The sequence below is a fragment of the Aristolochia californica genome, unplaced genomic scaffold (assembly GCF_029961685.1).
Source record: "Aristolochia californica isolate CCGP_79_NKW_82.1479 unplaced genomic scaffold, dmAriCali1.0.hap1 SCAF_3, whole genome shotgun sequence".
Lineage (NCBI taxonomy): Eukaryota > Viridiplantae > Streptophyta > Magnoliopsida > Piperales > Aristolochiaceae > Aristolochia > Aristolochia californica.
In genome coordinates this window covers 13,966,272-13,985,812 of record NW_027181992.1, presented here as the reverse complement: position 1 = coordinate 13,985,812, position 19,541 = coordinate 13,966,272, and the positions used below count along the sequence as shown (strand labels likewise).

Here is a 19,541-nt window from a genome sequence, read left to right as displayed (position 1 = left end):
ATGAGCTATAAAATATGACCGATCATCCCTACAAGATTGATTGATCATACCTAGTCCAGACATTGAAACATATAAGGCATTACCAATCATACCTACAATATGGATTGATAAGACAAAACCATACCTATAAGGGACATAAAGTATGATCAATCAGACATCTTATATTAATCAATCATACTTTGTTTTGCACAACTAGAGCTTCACCACATGATCTATCAATCGACTGGGATTTATCGATCAACTTAATATTCTGAGAGCATGAAAATGCATTGATCGATTATGTGATCTATCAACAAGCCTATTTTTTTATAAAAATATAGTTGTTACAAAACAATTGATGGATCATACCTTTTCATTGATTGATCAATGTGTCTGTTAGCTTTTGGTAACGAGCAAAAATGACTAGTTTGGTTGGAAACTTATAAATAACCCACCAAAAATATTTTGTAACATCTATTGAGCTTACATTGACATATCTGACCTTGGAAGATTATTTTTGAGCCTCATATTTTAATTTTACCATTTAGAAGAGAAAAACCTCAAAAGTGCTCAAATCTTCCTCTTCTCTTCATTCTCTTTTGCATTCAATAGTTCCCTTGAGCTCCAAACAACTTGTCTCTCATGCTTAAAGATCAGGAGTGTTGGATCTCACGTGGAGAAAGGTTATCTCTCCAAAAAGAAGTTGTAAGTTTATGTTTTATGCTTTTGTATTTTACACTTTCTTTGTAGAGGATTTCTAATACCATAAGGATAGATCAATTGACATTCTAGAGCCTGTAATCAAGAAAGGGAGTGCTCACTAGAGCTGAAAATCTAGTTGTATTGAATTTTCAAGTGAGAAATCAATTTGTAATATGGGATTATATGTAGCTTAAAGTGAGTCTGAAATCTCTTTGTATTTCTAGATAATATAGTTATTAGTGGAATTTTCCCAAGCAAGGGTTCTTGGGTGGTGACTACTAATAGGGGAACATCGAGAAAAAAATTATTCTCTAATGGTGTGTACTTATTTTATTATTTGTCAAACTTTATTTTAGCACACCATGAACATTAAAGTTTTAATTTAGAATCTCAATCACCCCCTTTCGAGAAGCCACCTTGCCAACACTAGACATAATCAACAACCAGAAAATATTATAAACTTTGTAAAAATAAAAAATATAAGCAATTTTTCTTTGACAGACTCACTAGGGATTCTCCAATGATTATAAGTTCAATGAGCTATCCAACCAGAAATTTTCTATAGGGAATGATCATTTCTTTTTTCTTTGATATATTATTTTTATTATTAATAATTATTTGTTTTTGTATTTTTCTTTCTTTTTAGTGCTAGTAATACTAATCAATATTCTATAAGAGTGATGTTGTAGAAATTACAAATGAATATGCTCCTAGGGATAGCTAAAGTTGTGATGAAAGGTTGTTGATACAACTTCTTGTAATCTAAGAGCAAGAAAGATTTAGCTTCTATTAGTTGCCATGTTTTTTTATAACATTTACTAGTTCTAATTAAGAAAGAGGATGGAAGTAACAAGCAAGAAATCAAACCAAAGTATGAAGAGAAGAATGTAACAAGAAACTTTGGAGAAGTTTCATTGACGAAGCTTGATTCGTTTAAGTTTTTTAACTTTCTAGCACACTTTTTGTGTTGTAGGCCAAGAGAGGAAATTAGAAACATAACCAAAAGAAGAAAAGAAGAAGCTAAGGAGAAAATTTGGATGTGGTTTTGGAAGTTATAGAAAAGAAAAATAAATATTACTTTTTGTTATTTATAATGAAAGAATCTTAAATAAAAGAAAATAGGAGATAAAGTTCCTCATTGTTCTAAGCTTTTCTCTTCTAAAATGAAGGAATTTAGAGAGAAGAACATAAAGAGGAAGAGGATCAATTTTGTTATCAGACTCCTTCTTTCTCTCAAATAGCTTGCCCTACTTTGTGTAGCTCTATTTCCTCTTTAACAAGTGTCTTTTACCAATCAATTCTTCATTGAAGTTGGAGATATTTCTCTCTCCCCTCTCTCCCATGGGTCATTTCTCCCGACAATTACATCTTCGACAACATTTCTCTCATCCTATCTCTTTCATTTGTCTCTCCTTTCTTCTCAAATCTTTGCCTCTTTTTCTCGTCTTCTTGCCAAATCATTGTCCATCTTTGAGCTTGTTATTGGCCCAGATGGCTTCTCAAAGGGGGGTGAGGTGTGTGTGTGTGGGTGGAGGGGGGATTGTGCTTTATGCACTCAAATTTTTTCTTCATATTCTCAATTCAAGATTTTAAGTGAAATGAACACACCACATGGATATTAAGATTTTTTGTTATTGATATTCCCTTAGTGGTAATCAATGCCCAAGAACTCTTGCTCAGAAAAATTTCACTGATATGCTCTAATAGATGAAATTACATAAAAAGATATTTTGGTTCACTTTAACCCAAATGTAATACCCAATTACACAAATAAAATTTCTCCCAAGAGATCTTCTTACAATTTTTGTTTTTGCCTATAGTAGGAACTCCCCTTCTAAATTTAAGATTTTAGAAAGCCTGTTTCAAAAGAAAGAGAGAATACAAAATGAAATACTAGTATAAAGCAAAGTGTTGATGCAAGAGAGAGGAGTAGAGATGTGTTATGGTCCTGGGTTAAGTACCTATGTTTTTCGCTCCTAATAGGTCGGTCTTTTGGGTAGTATTGGCTAGGTACTTAACATTTGGTATCAGAGCGGGCTCCCACGTCGCGAGTTCGAATCCCGGAGGGGGCGACTTAGAGGCCAGAGGAACTTAACCCGGGTCCGGCCAGTGTCACTAGAGTGGGCCGCCATGGTCGTTGGCTCGCAAAGGTGGGGTGTAATGTTATGGTCTTGGGTTAAGTACCTATGTCTTCCGCTCCTAATAGGCCGGTCTTTTGGGTAGTATTAGTTAGGTGCTTAACAAGATGGGTAAACCTCTCTTTTTATGAACTGATGCAAATCCCGATTTACACCTCCTTTCTATGTCCTTCATTTTCCAAGTTGTCCTTCGATTTTTTACCCCTATAAAGAGAGATACAAGGCCCTCTCTCTCTCTCTCTCTCTCTCATATTAGGAATGGACGACTCACATAAAGAGACAAAAATTGTTCCTCCGCTTGGTGGGTATAATCTGTCTTAATTGTACCATATCCGTTGTTCTTTGATCTCCTTTTATAGATAATTTTTTATGCCAACAAACATGTATGAAACAAAAAACAATCTTAAAGGCCTTACAAAGCTAATTACTTTGACTGTCCAATTCTTTTGCAGGATCCAAACCATGCACCTACCATCATTAGATTAAAACCAAATACTTATTAAGTGAAAAGGCCTTGTTTGGAAGTAATTTATGTATAATTACTAGTAAGGGAGAATTGGATTTTTATTTAAGTTTAGAAATAATAGGTTTTAGGTTTTGGGGTGTTTTAATCGAAATTTGTCAAGAGGTTCCTTGAAAGTTAAAAATTGATCGATTTGCTGATGATCTTTGATGTTGATTGTGTTAGTGTTGCTTCTTAGTGTATCTAATTCTTTATTTTTTTTTCATGAAAATGAAGATTGAGTAGAGATTGTTTAGTATCCATACGTCACCCACTTGGTCACCTAATGCCTATTACTTCATTCAAGCTTCTCCAATTTAATGGCTAATTAATAAGCTAATTATTTTATGCCCATGAAACTAAGAATCAATGAGAGCATCCTAATCAATGAAGAATGTATGCTTGTGATCTTTAAAGTTTGTTCTATTTAGTGGCGAAAAAGAGCTCTTGTTTTTTATTGGAAACTAAAGTTCACACTCTTTAAAGATCGAATATACCGATTCCCGGAGCCACGTGAGAGATGGCTTCTCCACCGAATAAATTCGTGGCTTTAAAACTTTAACTGAACAATCGTAGACGCCGTAGACCCGTGCAATCCCGTTACGCGACAGAAACGATGCGGGCCACTTGCGCTAATAACAATGGGTACCTATTTCTTTCTTTGTCGTATTATTGTATTTAAATTCCAAAACTCGAAAGCGTCAATGTTACGGACGAGTGAGGACAAAGCCCCGAGGCTCCAAACCAACCAATCAGTTTGAGAACTTCTCCTTCTCTCCGGCGGAAGTCAGCAAGTACAACTCGCGGCGATACAGAGCGCCACAGGGGCTCTGCATCTCCGCCGCTTCTTCCAATCTTTTAGGGCTTAGCCTTCTCTTTCTTTCTCTGTGCTTCTCGTGATCATGGGCTTCTCACTAGTCGAGGTTTGTTCTCCACTTAACTTCTCTGCTTTTGTATCTTTCATGAAAGAGAATCTGAAATTGAATTCTGTGTTTTCTGGATTTGTGATTTATTCAGGGTTTTACCAAGTCGCTTGCCATGACTATACTTTCTGAGATTGGGGACAAGACCTTTTTCTCTGCTGCGGTATGAGAGTGTTGCCCCCTTCCCCATATATATATATATATATATATATATATATATTTTTAAGCTCGTCCTTTTCTTCACTTTTGTTTTGAGTTATGCTATTTCATTCATGTTTGCTTTCTCATGTGGAGAAGTGAACTTTTTTTTTTTATTCCATCAGATTCTTGCAATGCGCTATCCTCGGAGGTATGTTTTGGCCGGCTGTTTGTCAGCTTTGATTGTAAGTTACCCGTTCCTTGGACTTAATTTGATTGGGTTTCAATTTTTCCTTTTCAATTGCCTTAGAACTAGACTCCGCTCTACTGTAGGTGATGACTATACTTTCTGCTCTTGTTGGCTGTGCTGCACCAAATCTGGTAAGAACTTTTTCTTTTTCTTTTTCCATGTCTAATACGTTTTTCTCATCTTATCTCAGTTAAGCAATCTTTGGGTTTTTTTTTTTTTTTTTTTTTGAATGTCCGCCTTTCGGTGTTTTCATTTTTTTATTCTCAACTCCATACCCACTGATTGTCTTTAGCGGGACACGCTTATTTATTGTTTAAAAAGTTATGTTCTCTTTTATCTTTGAGAGTCATTGAAATATTGGAATTTGGCGGCTAGAGTGCTGTGTTGTGTGTAGACAAATGGTGGATGATGTAAATTAAATGGGATTTTCCTTCTTCATTCGAAGGGTATTTGAATAACTGTGATTCACTTAAATGTGCTTTTATTTGGTCTTTTCTCTGTTGGCACGTGCCTATTCACTTTATTTTGGTGTTTCTCTATTTCATGACATTTCAAGATGCTCTAAAGTTGATAGAAATTTGGTCACCCGGTTTTGAAATTCTTACAATAAATTATGTCATCCATGTAGACTTTGTAGCTCCCTTTTGATTTGAGATGTTAGTAGGAAATTGAGTTTAATAACTTTTGAAGATACCCATTATTGTTTAAGACACATAAACTAGATGGGAGGAAATTCTTTTAGGACAAAAGTGATACCATGATTCCACCTCTACTAATTAGATCGTCAATGTTGTTATGATAGTTTCCTTAACATTTTTCCTTTTTAGGGAAAAAAGGTGTGTGAACCTAAATTCATCCAAGTTAGATGTACCCAATTTTAATTTAACCATCAAATTTGCATTTATTGACTTAGATGATATTCTTGTAAATATTGTGAGTTTTATAAGAAGAAAAGGATGCAGCTCAGACTGGACTCGAGGTCAGCCTGCTTTTATTCATATATTTTTATTTACCAAATGGAAAATTATTGGTTATATCTTGACATTCTTCATGACTACTTTACAATGGGTACTTATAATTTTAATTTTTAAAAATAAAGGTATTCTAAGTTTTAGAAAAATAAAGGACAAGATTACTGTGTATACTTTTTCTGGATAGTCCTTAGTTTTTTATTTCACTCCTATGGAGGAACAATGAATACTTTTGAGTTTCAAATTAGTTTCAAGATTTCTTAGATGGTAGGCACACTCTTCCACTTATTGATATCACTGCAACTCATATTTGATGTTTCCAACCCTAGCTATCAGTGCACATCTCAAAATAGCACCATTTGGCTGGAAGAAAAACATAATCTTCCCTGTTGGCCATGTTAATTGTTTGCTAGTGCAGAAGCTTGTTCTAAAATTTTTTAAGGAGACCATCAAGTATCTAAATTATGTTATCTCAAGCAAAAGTTTTTTCTGTTATCACATTCCTTGAATTTCTCTTACAAGGGACACTGTTTAAAGTCCTTTCTGACTTTTCAACTGATTTTTGTGCCCAAAAAGTTGGGTGAGTCTTGTTCTTGGCTTGTTCTGTTGCCGTGCTTGTGGCCTAGATTGGTTCATCATTATATTTATACCTATTGCTACTTCCTTCTAATTTTAACTGTGAAATATCTGGAATCATGTAGATATCTCGAAAATGGACACATCACATTACAACTCTGTTGTTCTTTGGTTTTGGCTTTTGGACTATATGGGAGGGATTTAAGGAAGATGGGTATGTTCAGCTGCTCATCTTAATGAGATTAACGTGTCTTTTTCTTTCAAACTTAATTTCATAACTTTTGTATGTCTGCTGATTTTCAAATTTATCCAAATTTCTTATAGATTTAGTTCTGTTTCATCTTACAGAGAAGCTGAAGAATTAGCTGAAGTGGAAGCAAAATTGGTTGGTTGTTTTCCCATTTTAATCATCTTGTTTAAAATTTTGAAGGATTAATTTGCTTGACTTTGCTCCTCTTAATTGATTAGGATGCTGATTTAAAGCCCAATGGTAAAGCCAAGGCAAATTCCAAGGTATATGAAGAGCGATAATGATAGTCCTAAATCTGATTCCTGTCTCTTTTCGTACTCAAATCTCAATTTTTTTCTTGTTTCTGTATTATTTGAAAATTTTTCTAGTATTGGAGAAAGCATCTTATGAAGAATAACTTATTGAATTATATGTGTATGGATTTGTTTCTTCGTAGATGCCAGTCTTTAGAACTGGTGATAATAAAGTAAAAACTTGAGCATTAATATATATATCTGAAATTAATATGTTTGTTTTATTTTCTACATGTTTTGGCTACCTGTTCTTTTTGTTGTAGTTAACAAAAGAAAAAAAAATCCTTACCTTATGCTACTTCTTTCTATTGCTTCTTCGAATAGTATGCTCTTCCGTTACAAAAATAAAATATCATATATTTTTATCAATCTCCTTACTAACTCTTGTCTGAATTCAGGAATCAGTCAGATCTTTTCTTACTGATGGCTTATGAGATGTATCTCCATCATAACCTAATTTGTAAAATTTCTTTTTTCTTCTTCACAGGCAGAAGATGATTCGAAGAAGAAGAAGAGACCTTTTCTTGCACAAATCTTCTCACCTATTTTACTCAAGGTAGTAGAAGTTCTATGGAGTCCCAATCTAGATTGCAACAGTATCATGGTCCACTAGTTTTTTTGTAATATGTGACTTCTGAAAGATTGAATTCATTATTGCAGGCATTTTCCATTACATTTTTTGGGGAGTGGGGTGATAAGAGCCAAGTAAACCCTAAACTGCACTTACATATGATGTGTGATTCACTTCTTACTCCAAATTTCTCTCTGGTTATTTCAGATAGCTACAATTGGTTTGGCTGCAGATGAGAACCCGTATGGTGTGGTTCTTGGAGGAATCATGTATGTCTCAGATAACATCCCATTTCTTAGTTGATAAGAAAATCCTTCTTTTATTTCAGCAAAAAAATTGTCAAGCTTTTAACCTTTTGCAGAGGCCAAGCTCTGTGCACTGTAACAGCTGTTGTTGGAGGGAAGAGCCTGGCATCCCAAATATCTGAAAAAATGGTTAGCAAACTTTTGCATATTTTTATCCACAGTTTCATATATTACATTTCAACATTGTTAAATATATTTTATATTATTGATTTTGGGACTTCAAGATTCAACTGTCAGAAAATCCTTTGCTTTGAACCTTAAAAATTATATAATGGAAATAGCCTAAGCAGAATCAAGTGAAGCATGTAATCATATAACAGGAGTCATGCAAGTCATTCAGTGTTATATGTTTTCAAAATTGATAGGTAAGGGCAGAGAATGAATGCCACAAATACTAATATACTATTTTGTCCCCTAAATAATAAGGTAGCTTAAGCAAAACTTGAGGTAAAACTTGTAGACTTCCTACAAGTATGGAAACTTGCTAACGCCTATTATGAAGGTTCAGGTGAACATGGCCTAACTGCCTCAAGTGAGAGGTCTTAAATTGTTCTACCACATGAAGACTTTCCGACTGTTTCTTCTATACAATTTAAATACACTATAACAATGGGTGAGATCTCTTATTGTTGTTGTCTTCTTGTTCCTTGAATCTTTGTTGCAAGTGAAATAAATATAGCAGAATGTTCTTGAAGTTGCAATAAGATTAACATTGATAGATTACAACATTTCTTGTAAGTCTGCTTTCATTATCATTATAGTCTTTTCCTAAAAAAAATAAAAAATGTAGTCTTCTTACTTGAAACTTTTTTGCAAGTTAAATAAACTATAGCAGATTATAAATTTCTTGAAGTTGCAATGAGATTAACAGTGAAGAGTTGAATATTTCTTGTAAGTTTGCTTTTATAACTAATAATCAAACATTAGCCTTAAATGGCCAGATTGGGAGAGTTTTCTATTATGAAGTTGTGAGTTCCAGTCTCACCTGTTGTATTGTGTTTATTATGCATATGTAATCAACGTGCCAAAATAAAACAAAACATTGACATTGCATCGATATTGCATCTTGCATCTTGTGCAGTTGTTAAAAAAAATTGGGTCGTTGTGATTTGTGAGGGCATGATAGAGTGAAGAAGCGAGGTTCTTACTAAAAATTGGGTCTTTGTGTTATTGCAGATTGCATTTGCAGGTGGAGTCTTATTCATCGTGTTTGGTATCCAGTCTTTCCTAACAACAGTGTAGTAAGACGTCGATGCCAAGGCGAAACATGGGGGGCATTTTTTCACTGGTGATAACTCATAAAGTTCTGAGGTGGTTTGAAAAATAAACAAAGAAGCCTTGGGCATGGTGCCAGTTATTGTTGTTATTTAAGTTCTGACAGTTTACAACAAAAGCAAACTAATTTTAGCTGAGCTTTTTACTTAATTGTGTAGGGATTCATTTCTTTAACAATTTGCTTTTCAGATTTGTTTTTTTTGCATGGCTTCATAACGAAAAATTAGAGGGCCACCCTGTTTTTTACGAAAACAAACCAGTCACTTTTATTCTGCTAACAGAACTTATGTTTATTAGAAAATTCTACTCTGTTACACAGTTACAAGTATCAAGCAATTGTGCATTCTATGAGCTATTTTGCCATCACAACAAAAATCATGAGCAGAATGGTGCTAACAGAACTTATGTAATTTGCAAATTATTATTAGAAAATTCAACTCTGTTACACAGTTACAAGTCACAAGCAATTGCGCATTCTATGAGCTAGTTTTTGCCATCACAATAAAAATCATGAGGAGAATGGTGCTTGCATGATTCTCCCTATTGTTTCTATATAATTATCATTTGTTCTGGCAAATGGAAATGTGGAAAAGAAAACACACGGGTGAGGGGAGAAGAATCGTTCAATGCTTCAAATAATTTTTATCTCCTGGTTAGCTGAATCATCTGAAGTAAAAGCAGATTTTCTTAGCAGTTCTTCATTAGAGTTGCAACGCAGCTGATCTTGGAAATGGAGTATTTCCTGTAAACTGCAGTTAACTTTCCCTGGCCAGCATTGCGGTGGATATCCTCTATAGCCCTTGCACATTCCCTGCACCAAAGAACACAAACAAATGTAATTTTTTAGTTCTCTTTCATTAGCACATCTTCATCTGACACAATATGATTTGTAGATATCAGCTCACTGTAGCTGGTCTTCTGTGTATGTGCAATGGTGTCTCAGGCTTCTATTCCATGATGGGATCATTCTCAGTAGGTATCTTCCTGTATAAATTGCTGCTGCAGATACTAGTGAGGGTGGAAATCTTAGCATGCGGTAATCCACCAGACATAGCTCCAACAAATAAAAACTCACCATCTCTAGCTGCATTAAAGCAAACACCACAGATGCTCAATAAAATCAGACAAATCATCAATTTTACAGGAACAGTCGGAGCAGCTGATGCCAGCGGAACTGACGGACCTTATTATCTGATTCTGCTGCTTTCAGGAACCTTCTCATGAACACAAACGGTGTCGGGGTAGACATGTTGAACTGTAAAGTGTTAAGCATCGATTTCTCCTGCAGACTCCCACCAACAAAAGTTCAAAAGTTGGTCGTCATAATTGTCAAATCGGTGAGTTGAAATTTTGGCCGGTGTATACCATTTTCAAGACATCTTCTCTGGTATAGGCGCCGGCGGAGATGGCAATGAAGTCGCTGAGTTGCGGAGGGAAGATCTCCTCATATTTGCACGCAATGAGCATCCCTGTAATGCCAACTAGTTGCAGAAACTTTCTTGTCACGCGTTGGCGAGAGAGGTATCTGTCTACGAGGTTAATAGCCAAGAAAAGAGTCTCGTGCATCAAATCAAACTTGTGATGAACCTGAAAAGTAACCACCCAGGCGAATATCGCAGCTTTTCAACGAACTAAACGAAGAAGATAAACTCTAGGAACAGTACTGTAAGCATGACAAGAACCAACCTCGATGAGCCAATCGACTAGTACAGCTCTCATTCGATGGTTGATGTCAGTCTGGTTTGACATATAATCAGCAGGAACGCAGCTCAAAATCTGATGAAGATTTTGGAATAAAAATCGTTAAATCGCAATTAATAATTCAATCTGCAATGCAAGAGGGGTAGCTCTTGAATTCTCGTCTATCTTGTTACCTCGTTTTTGAGGTAAAACCGGTAGATATCTTCCACATATTCAACAACGGCCAAAGGGTTCCGGCCATCATACTTGTCAATGTAGGGTAAGGGGGATTCCGCCTCTTCCATTTCGATTTCACAAGGTCCCTACGCAGTTTTGAGAGATTAGGTAGAATGTAAAGACAGATTTAACATATCATTTCTCAGTTATCAATCAAACAAGGTTTCTTAATTATGACAAGGTAAGGCAGCGTCTACCTGTGAATCGTTTTTTCCCTGAAAATTGTCCGTTTCGACGGACATGGACGACTCTGAGGAAGAATCACATTCCGGCAGGTTTTCTGCAAACTCCTTTTCTGGGTCTTCTTTAAGAGACTCTCTATCGATGCGAGCAGCCTTTACCTTCTTGTTTTCACAAAGGTAGCCTCTTTTCTTTGATCCCTCGGTAATAAGATTTCCCTTGTCCTACACCCAGACAAGAGCAACGTTTAAACAAATAAATCAATCGAGCAATGAGAAGAATTCCAAAACAACATCCAAGTGATCCTCCGAGAAGGAAAGTTGAAACCACCTGGCCTTGCTGTAACTGCTCGTGTGCAATTTCGGCCCGAAATTTCCTGTTCGGAGAAAGAACTCAACATAAGTAAGACAAAACAATTCTACATGTCATGATTCCAGGAGTTAACACCCATTAAACACGAAAGGCCAAAGAAATTCGTCCTCACCTGGTAATCGGTCGATGAATTTTTATGATGTTTGGAGCATGGCTTCTGGAAAAATAGAAGTTCTTGTTTAAACAACAGAGATAGATTGAGGAAAAAAAAAGGAGAGGAAGATAAAATATGAATCGATCCAAGAGAACGTACTGGTGGCGGTTGCTAATGTCTCCGAGAGCTCTTCGATTGCTGGTCAGCCTCATCGCCATGATTTCTCCTTGTTTCTTCCGTGGGAGATGTGTCGAAAACACCAAACCGGAGGAGAGGGGGAAGATGAACAGCAAATAACGAGCATCTAGAGGGAGCGAGAGAGGGAGAAAAAACGGTGTGTTTTAACGGGTAGTTTCTACTGTCCGAAGATGAGAGCAACGGTCGACGATTCAAAGCCGTTGGATCTAACAATGGACGGCGCGTCTAAGGCACTAGTGAATTTTCTTTTTCTTTTGGCTCGGCGTCCTTCGTAGAAGCGCCTGACGCCTAACGTCTTCTAAACCATGATTAAAAATTGATGCTTTTCTTGTGATCCAGAATGAACTCCCACCATTCACTTTTATTTAATAGAAAATTATTAGAAAAATAACTAGAAAATATTTTTTATTAATTTTTTTTTTTTTTTTACTGATGTTTGGAGAAGGAAAAGTTTTTGTCTGATTTAATATTTAAAAAAAAACCAAATGACTTCTTAAATAGTAGATTGATCTGATCGACTGGGTTTTGACCCTCTTATGAGTCTCAAAGAGTGAAAACCTGAATAAGGGACCCATTTGGATGAACATGGTTAAAACCTCATCTCATTTTATAGGGAAAGAAAGTAAAATTTCGCCTCCCTATTTGATTTTTTACTTTCCCTACTTTTTGTGTAAAAACAAGTGTTTTATACTCTGTAAGAAATGTCAACGTTTTGGATACTTTCTCTATAGAATTTACTCACACAACATTGTTGGGTACTAACAAGTTTATGATTTTAGATCTCCCTCCTTTTTAAACTCAGACGGTGTTACATATTGAACTGAACCACATTAGAAGATGTTAGAGCTTAAGATACCAAATAGCCGTTAAACTCTGCTCGTCGGGGAGGCACAATCGAGAAGACGAAATGAGAAATGATTTCTGATATATGATTATTTCGAAATTACAAAGGTCTTTATACATCAAGATGGAAAGAGAAAAAATACATAATAATGAAATACATACAATACAGTGTAATGAAATAATAAAATAATAAATAGAAAAAAAGTAAATGTTATTTATGTTCTAATACTCCCCCTCAGGGTGGCTTGTAAATGCCATTGACAGCCATCTTGGACAACAAAGAAAAAAGTTAAATAGAAGGAAGAGGTTTAGTGAACATGTCGGCTAACTGGTATTGAGATCGAATGGGAAGTAACTTGAGGACTCCTGAAGTAACACGTTCACAAACAAAATGACAATCGATCTCAATATGTTTAATATGCTCATGAAAGGTGGGATTAGAAGCAATATGTATCGCAACTTGATTGTCGCAATGGTGTAACGCAGGAGATGCAACATTTGACTTGAAAATCTTGAAGAAGTTGCTGCAACCAAATAATTTCACTGGCAGTAGAAGAAAGAGCTCGGTATTCAACCTCTGTGGAGGAGCGAGAGACGGTGGTCTGCTTTTTGGCCTTCCAAGAGACTAAAGAATCACCAATAAAGATGCAAAAACTTGTAGTAGATCGGCGAGAATTAAGACATGATCCCTATTTAGCATCAGAAAAAGCCTTCAAACGCACTGGAGCACAAACATCAGAGCAAGCTCGCAACTGCAAAGAAGAAGTAGAAAAAAACAACAAACCTTAACCAGGACTGTTCTTGAGATAACGAAGCAGGTGATGGACGACCTTGAGATGAGAAAGGCGGGGTTGAGCCACAAATTGAGTGAGCTTGTGAACTGCAAAGGTAATATCGGGACGTAAAAAAGTTTTCCAACAAGTCGCCAATAGTGGGTTATATCAGGAAGCAGGTCACCTTCAGTGACAGTTAAACGAAGCTTGGGATCCATTGGAACACTAGTGGGTTTACAAGCCAAGTAACCTGTGTCGTCAAGTAATTGTAAGGTGTAATGGCGTTGAGAAAGCACAATACTTTGCTTGGACTGAGCAATCTCAAAACCAAGGAAGTGCTTGAGACAACCAAGATCCTTTAGCTGAAAATGAGTATACAAAAATTGTTTGAGCTTAGCAATAGCACTAGATGAAGGACCATTAAGGATAATATTATCCACATAAACCAACAGAGCAACAAAGGAGAAACCATGACCTTTGGTGAAGAGAGAGTAATCAGATTTCGATTGGAGAAAGCCAAAATTGATCAAAACATGAGAAAATTTGGAATACCATTGCCGCGAAGCTTGTTTGAGACCATAAAGTGACTTGTGAAGCTTGCAAACTAGTTTGCTGTGAGAGGAAAATGACTCCCCCTATTGAAGATAGCCAAGAGGGAGATCCACATAGATTTCTTCAAAAAGATCACCGTTTAAAAAGGCGTTGTTGACATCAAGCTAAGCTAGATGCCAATTATGAGAGGCAGTAAGAGCAAGAAGAACCTTCACAGTAACTAATTTGGCCACTGGAGAAAAAGTGTCAACAAAATCTAAACCTTCTTGTTGTGTGTAGCCTTTGGCTACCAAACGAGGCTTATATCGCTCAAGATAACCATCAGATTTAAGTTTGATTTTATATACCCATTTGCAACTAATGGTATGCTTATTAGGACGCAGAGAAGTGATGGTGCAGGTGTTGTTGGCTTCTAGAGCTTTCAACTCGTCACGCATAGCTAACCTCCATTCATGGTACTTCATTGCTTGGTGATAGTATTGAGGTTCAACCTGAGAAGATACACTGAGCGCAAACTGTCTATGCGAATCAGAAAAGGCATGGTAAGAGATGTAGTTAGAGATCGGATAAGACATAGAAGCAGAAGGAGAAGAACCAACAAGTAAATTGCAGTGATAATCCTGCAAGTAATGAGGTGGATGAGTCTTCCTAGTAGATTTTCAAAAATTAAAACCAGCAGATGTGGAAGGAACAAACGCTGGAATATCATTAGTAGAAATATCATCAACTAGAACATCAGAAATAGCTGGGGAATCATGAATAGGTGAAGAGTCAAGTTCTGGAAGAGAATGAACTTGTATGGAGGAGTGGGTCACAACCAAATCAGGAAAGGGATCAGTAATTTGATCTGAACTGGTGATAGTATGAAAAGGGAAAACGTCCTCATGAAACACTGCATCTCTTGAAATAAAAACCTATTTTGTCTCCACATCATAGAATTTATACCCTTTTACTCCAGCTGGATGACCAAGAAACACACAAACCCTAGCACGAGGGTGGAACATGGTTCGATGAGCAGCTAAGGTGGAAACAAAGGCTAAACAGCCAAAGATGCGAAAAGAAGGATAAGCAAGAGTTGTGTGTATAGCAAATGAAAAGGTGTGTTGTGGTGCAAAAGAGGAGAAGGAGTTCTATTAATCAAGAAAGCCACAGTAAGAATACATTTTGTCCAAAAAGAGACTGAAATTCGGGATTGAAAAAACAATGATTGAGCCACATTCAAGAGGTGTTGATGTTTTCGTTCAACAACTAAGTTTTGCTGAGGCCTTTCAACACAGGAAAACTGGGACAAAACTCCTTGATCTTGAAAAAACTTGACAAAAGATAACTCAGGAGCATTATCAGATCGAAAAACCTTGATTTTGGCATTAAACTTAGTAAAAACCATATTAAAAATCTTCGATATCACGGAAACAACATCATATTTAGTTTTCAATAGATAAATCCAAGTAAATCTAGTACAATAATCAACAAGAGTTAAAAAATAACGATGACCAGTATAGGAAACAGTTTGATATGGTCCCCAAATATCACAGTGCACAAGATCAAAAGGAAATTTTGATAAATGGTTATGCGCTTCAAAAGATAGCCTACATTGTTTAACAAGAGGGCAAATATAACAAAGATCTGACTTATATAATCTAGTTACATCACATTGCAACTAATCTTTCAAAGAGTCAAGTTTCTTAAAAGAAATGTGGCCTAGCCTATTATGCCAAACATGAGCAGAAACATTGTTAACAGAAGCAGTGGAAGCAGAATTCAAACATTGAGCATGAAGAACATAGAGATCTTGGACTTTGTCACCCTTGCCAATCATCCTCTGGGTGGATAGATCTTGAATAACAAAACAATCAGGAAGGAAACGTACGGTAAGCCCAGATGCATTAACTAAAGCACTAACAAAGATCAAGTTGAATTTGAATTGAGGGACAAACAGTACGTCTTCAAGCACAAGGTTAGAATGTAGTTTAACATCACCAGCAAAATGGACTAAAATTTGAGAATGGTTAGGCAAAGTAACTGTAGTGTGAGGAACAGAATGCAAGGAAATAAAAGCAGGAGCTAGAGAACAAATATGTCGAGTAGCTCCTAAGTCTACAATCCAGAATTGCTGTGAAGAAATGAGGGGATTTAAAGATACAGAGAAACAAATACCTGCCAGGCAGTTGGTTGTGGAAGATTCCAGAGCAGTGAAGACCTTTGCAGAGCTACTCGAATGTGTGGAAAACATGGACATGAGCTGCTGATATTGATTTGAGTTCAGATTCTGAACAAAGCTTCCAACAGAGGTAGAACCTTGACTATCATCAGTAGTAGAGACTTGATGAGTAGCATCATTAAAATAGTTGTTGGTTTTGGCTTTAGGTGCAGACGGGTAGCCATGAAGCTTGTAGCAACGTTCCATGGTATGTCCATCTCTCTTGCAATGATTACAATGAAACTTGTTGCTATTCTGATTCCGGGAAGAATCGTAACTGGAATGAAATTTCTGAGAGTTTTGAGAACCAGATTTAGCAACTCCTGTTTTAACCGCAAATGCCATTGCGCCAGTGGGAGTGTTCTGAGTGCTCGAATCAGAGACATGAGTAGTCTTCCTTTGCTGTTCCTCTTGAACAATCAGAGAAAAAACACGATATACTTGGGAGAAAGAATCATCAAGGAGGCATCGGATCCATGAGAAGTAACTGACCACGAACTTGGGAGAAAGAATCATCAAGGCCCATTAAGAAGGACATGATATACTCCATGTGATGATGATCAGTAAGGTTTTTAATGCCACCACAAGAACATGTCCCACAAGAGCAATTAGGACGGTAATTACTCAGTTCTTCCCAAATAGTTTTCATCTTTGTGAAATAAGTGCTAACAGAATCCTTGTCTTGACGCAAGTTCATTAATTCTAGTTTAATATGAAAAATGCGAGGGCCGTTTCTCTGTTGAAAACGATCCCGAAGGTCGATCCAAATCTCTCAAGCAGAAGCAGCAAAAATAATACTTGCAGAAATTTCTTTGGAAACCAAATTTAAGATTCAAGAGATGACCATATTATTATTCCGGGTCCAGGAGTTGAGCAAATTAGGGTTAGTACTTTGAGGTTCAGGAATGGAATCATCGACAAATCCCACTTTGTTCTTCACGGATAAGGCGATCAAAATCTCACGACTCCAACTGATGTAATTTTCACCGGTAAGTAGCTACAAGACAAGAACTTGCCCTGGGTTATCCGAATGGTGAATATAATAGGGATTCGAAGGTTCTTCAATGACGGAATGTGTCGAACTGGTATGAACACCAGAATTGGAAGAAGTCGCCATTGAGTGATGAGATACCACAATAAATCAACGGAAGCAGTAAATCAAACTTCGTCAGCAAAAAAATAATTTCAGCCAGCCCCTCGGCCAACAACGAAATCTAGAATTTCGGCTAGCCCCTCGACCACCAACAACCAAATCCAAAATTTCTAACCTCTCTGCAACAGAATGCAAACGAATTCAATCAGAATTTCTAATCTCGGCCTCCAACAACCAAATCAGAATTTCTGCTAGCTCCTCAACCACCAACATCCAAATCCAGGAAAAAAACGAAATCCAGAATCCCTTGGCAACAGTATCCAGACGTAATGAAAAAACGAGAGAGGAGGCGAAATCTAACCTCTTTGCCGATGGAACCAGAAACTCAACTCTCCCACCTGATGAGCCTACCATCGAGAAGGCTGCGTGTCTATCGTCTGTAGAGAAACCAGACTTTGTGGTCCCACCTTCGAATGTCGAGGCGCAGAAAGATTCGACAAACACTCTCGCCGAATCAACTAAGGAGTCAAGCTAAGGAGCGCCCGTCGAAGATCAGCCACTCGCCACTTCCTCACCTCGAACCATCGCCAGAAACCTCTTTGCCGTTGCAGAACCTCAGATGACGCCGAAAACGCAAGACATAGATGCCCGATATCTTCAATCATGAAGCCTCTTCCTAACAGAAGTGCAAAAACGGAAACCCCTCTATCGGAACCAAAGGAGGACGTGCCGGTAATCGTCGCCAGAAATAATCGCCGAAAATAGGCGAGAAAGAGGAAAAAATGTCCGTCGTCGAAAATAAAAGGCACACCTTGCACCGACGATGAAAAATCAGAGAAGGAGGAGAATCGTCTGCTTTGATACCATGTTAGAGCTTAAGATACCAAAGAGCCGTTAAGCTCTGTTCGTCGGGGAGGCACAACCGAGAAGACGAAATGAAAAATGATTTATGATATATGATTATTTCAAAATTACAAAGGTAAAGACATCAAGATGGAAAAAAAAAATACATAATAATGAAATATATACAATACAGTGTAATGAAATAATAAAATAATAAATAGAAAAAAGTAAATATTATTTATATTCTAATAGAAGATGAACTTAACCACAAGTAAGAGTGACATATATTAAATTTGGAATAAAAAAGATAAATTTTACATATAAAATAAATTCAACATGAGATAATCCAATGGATCTTATCCAATAACTGAATAGATTATGTTTATCCCCCTTATCATACTGCGTCTTGCAATTTTATTGTCAATGGAATTCGGGAGGGATTATTTCAAATCTTGAGGTGTAGACCAGGGATACTTCATGGATGGGTCCCGTGGGAGTTTTCTGAAGTTGACAAAGGGTGCCCACAGCAGCAAGCTTCAATCTCAGCCAAAAAGAAGAAGACGGTGTTAGTCAACCCAAGATCAAATTAACTAGTTCTTTACAAAACAACATAAACATAGTCATGAGTTTTAGCTGGAAAAAATATGAGCCAGTCGAATATTATCCAAGGGGGCAGAAGAGACTCACCCCGGAAAGAAGAGGAATGCGAACATGAACTGAAAATACATCTCGAAAAACTTTCTCTGCTTCCATCTCAACCGAAGCCAAGTCAAGATCACTGGCTACGATGCACGCACCAAAATCGAACAGAGAAAAAATGAAGGAATGGAACAAGGTCACCGGAGAAGAAGAAGAAGAAAATAAAAATAAAATCCTTTCCACTCACCGGCATGACAAAAAAATACCAAACCGCAACTATTCCGATTTGTATCAAAGTCCACGTAAAATCATCGTCAAAGTTGTTGTTTTCTCCTGTAACAGCAAAAACCGGCTGTCCCACCTGCGAAAGAGAAGCCTCTTCTTGTATCCATAATGATTAGCATGAGGGGAAACGGAGAAGACGAGAGAAATGGGTCTTACAGTGGTAATCAGTGCTCCGATTTGAATAGCTAAACTGCTGGCTTTGCCTAGCTGTAGGGACAAGCTGAAGGGCTTCCCGGATAAGTGGGCGAAGGCCTGAAAATCGAGAACGCCTTCAGTATTACTTTTGGGTTACAGATTGAAATCCTGAAGAAACAAAATAAAACGGGGAAATCACCCAGCACTGATACAAACCTTAAGAGGTTTGCTGTGGGAGGAAGAAGCCTTTGTGGCTTTGATAACGGCGTGCTGAGATGTGGGTCTTCGGCAAGAGGAGGGAGATAACCCCCTGGTTGCTAGTGGACTCCAGGAGCAACTCATCTTAGAGATTCCTGTTTCTTATCGGCAGTCTTTGGAGGCTTTATGTTCCTAGACGCAGACGGAGCATGCGCTGCCGCTGGTAAAAGTTACTGCAACCCAAGATGGTAGACTCGCATCAGGCGATCGAATCAACCTCTTTCCCTATTGAATAATTCCCTCTGGAATCCCCTGGGTTTTGCCTTGGACTCTGCTCTGAGTGACT

General features: G+C 37.2%; 4 protein-coding genes across 4 annotated transcripts; 1 reads left to right on the top strand and 3 right to left on the bottom strand.

Moving 5' to 3' along the window:
• Window positions 1–4,038: 4,038 nt before the first annotated feature.
• Window positions 4,039–9,023, top strand: LOC137959300 (GDT1-like protein 5). Its single transcript, XM_068806705.1, has 12 exons — window positions 4,039–4,244; window positions 4,339–4,407; window positions 4,568–4,627; window positions 4,716–4,763; window positions 6,305–6,393; window positions 6,528–6,564; window positions 6,648–6,692; window positions 7,210–7,278; window positions 7,383–7,427; window positions 7,501–7,562; window positions 7,655–7,727; window positions 8,775–9,023. The coding sequence occupies exons 1-12, from the start codon at window positions 4,224–4,226 to the stop codon at window positions 8,838–8,840; spliced, it is 684 nt and encodes a 227-aa protein (XP_068662806.1). The 5' UTR covers window positions 4,039–4,223; the 3' UTR covers window positions 8,841–9,023.
• Window positions 9,024–9,283: 260 nt separating this feature from the next.
• Window positions 9,284–11,724, bottom strand: LOC137959287 (G2/mitotic-specific cyclin-2-like). Its single transcript, XM_068806686.1, has 10 exons — window positions 11,596–11,724; window positions 11,455–11,499; window positions 11,301–11,346; window positions 10,988–11,194; window positions 10,748–10,876; window positions 10,560–10,649; window positions 10,239–10,460; window positions 10,057–10,155; window positions 9,779–9,957; window positions 9,284–9,684 (listed from the first exon to the last, which is right to left on the bottom strand). The coding sequence occupies exons 1-10, from the start codon at window positions 11,652–11,654 to the stop codon at window positions 9,561–9,563; spliced, it is 1,200 nt and encodes a 399-aa protein (XP_068662787.1). The 5' UTR covers window positions 11,655–11,724; the 3' UTR covers window positions 9,284–9,560.
• Window positions 11,725–13,166: 1,442 nt separating this feature from the next.
• On the bottom strand, window positions 13,167–16,347 carry LOC137959381 (uncharacterized). The gene is made up of 6 exons (XM_068806777.1): window positions 15,523–16,347; window positions 14,748–14,932; window positions 14,499–14,654; window positions 14,012–14,450; window positions 13,397–13,612; window positions 13,167–13,229 (listed from the first exon to the last, which is right to left on the bottom strand). The coding sequence occupies exons 1-6, from the start codon at window positions 16,345–16,347 to the stop codon at window positions 13,167–13,169; spliced, it is 1,884 nt and encodes a 627-aa protein (XP_068662878.1).
• A 1,986-nt stretch (window positions 16,348–18,333) lies between these two features.
• LOC137959380 (NAD(P)H-quinone oxidoreductase subunit L, chloroplastic) lies at window positions 18,334–19,339 on the bottom strand. Its single transcript, XM_068806776.1, has 5 exons — window positions 19,214–19,339; window positions 19,019–19,114; window positions 18,825–18,938; window positions 18,626–18,720; window positions 18,334–18,472 (listed from the first exon to the last, which is right to left on the bottom strand). The coding sequence occupies exons 1-5, from the start codon at window positions 19,337–19,339 to the stop codon at window positions 18,379–18,381; spliced, it is 525 nt and encodes a 174-aa protein (XP_068662877.1). The 3' UTR covers window positions 18,334–18,378.
• Window positions 19,340–19,541: the final 202 nt, after the last annotated feature.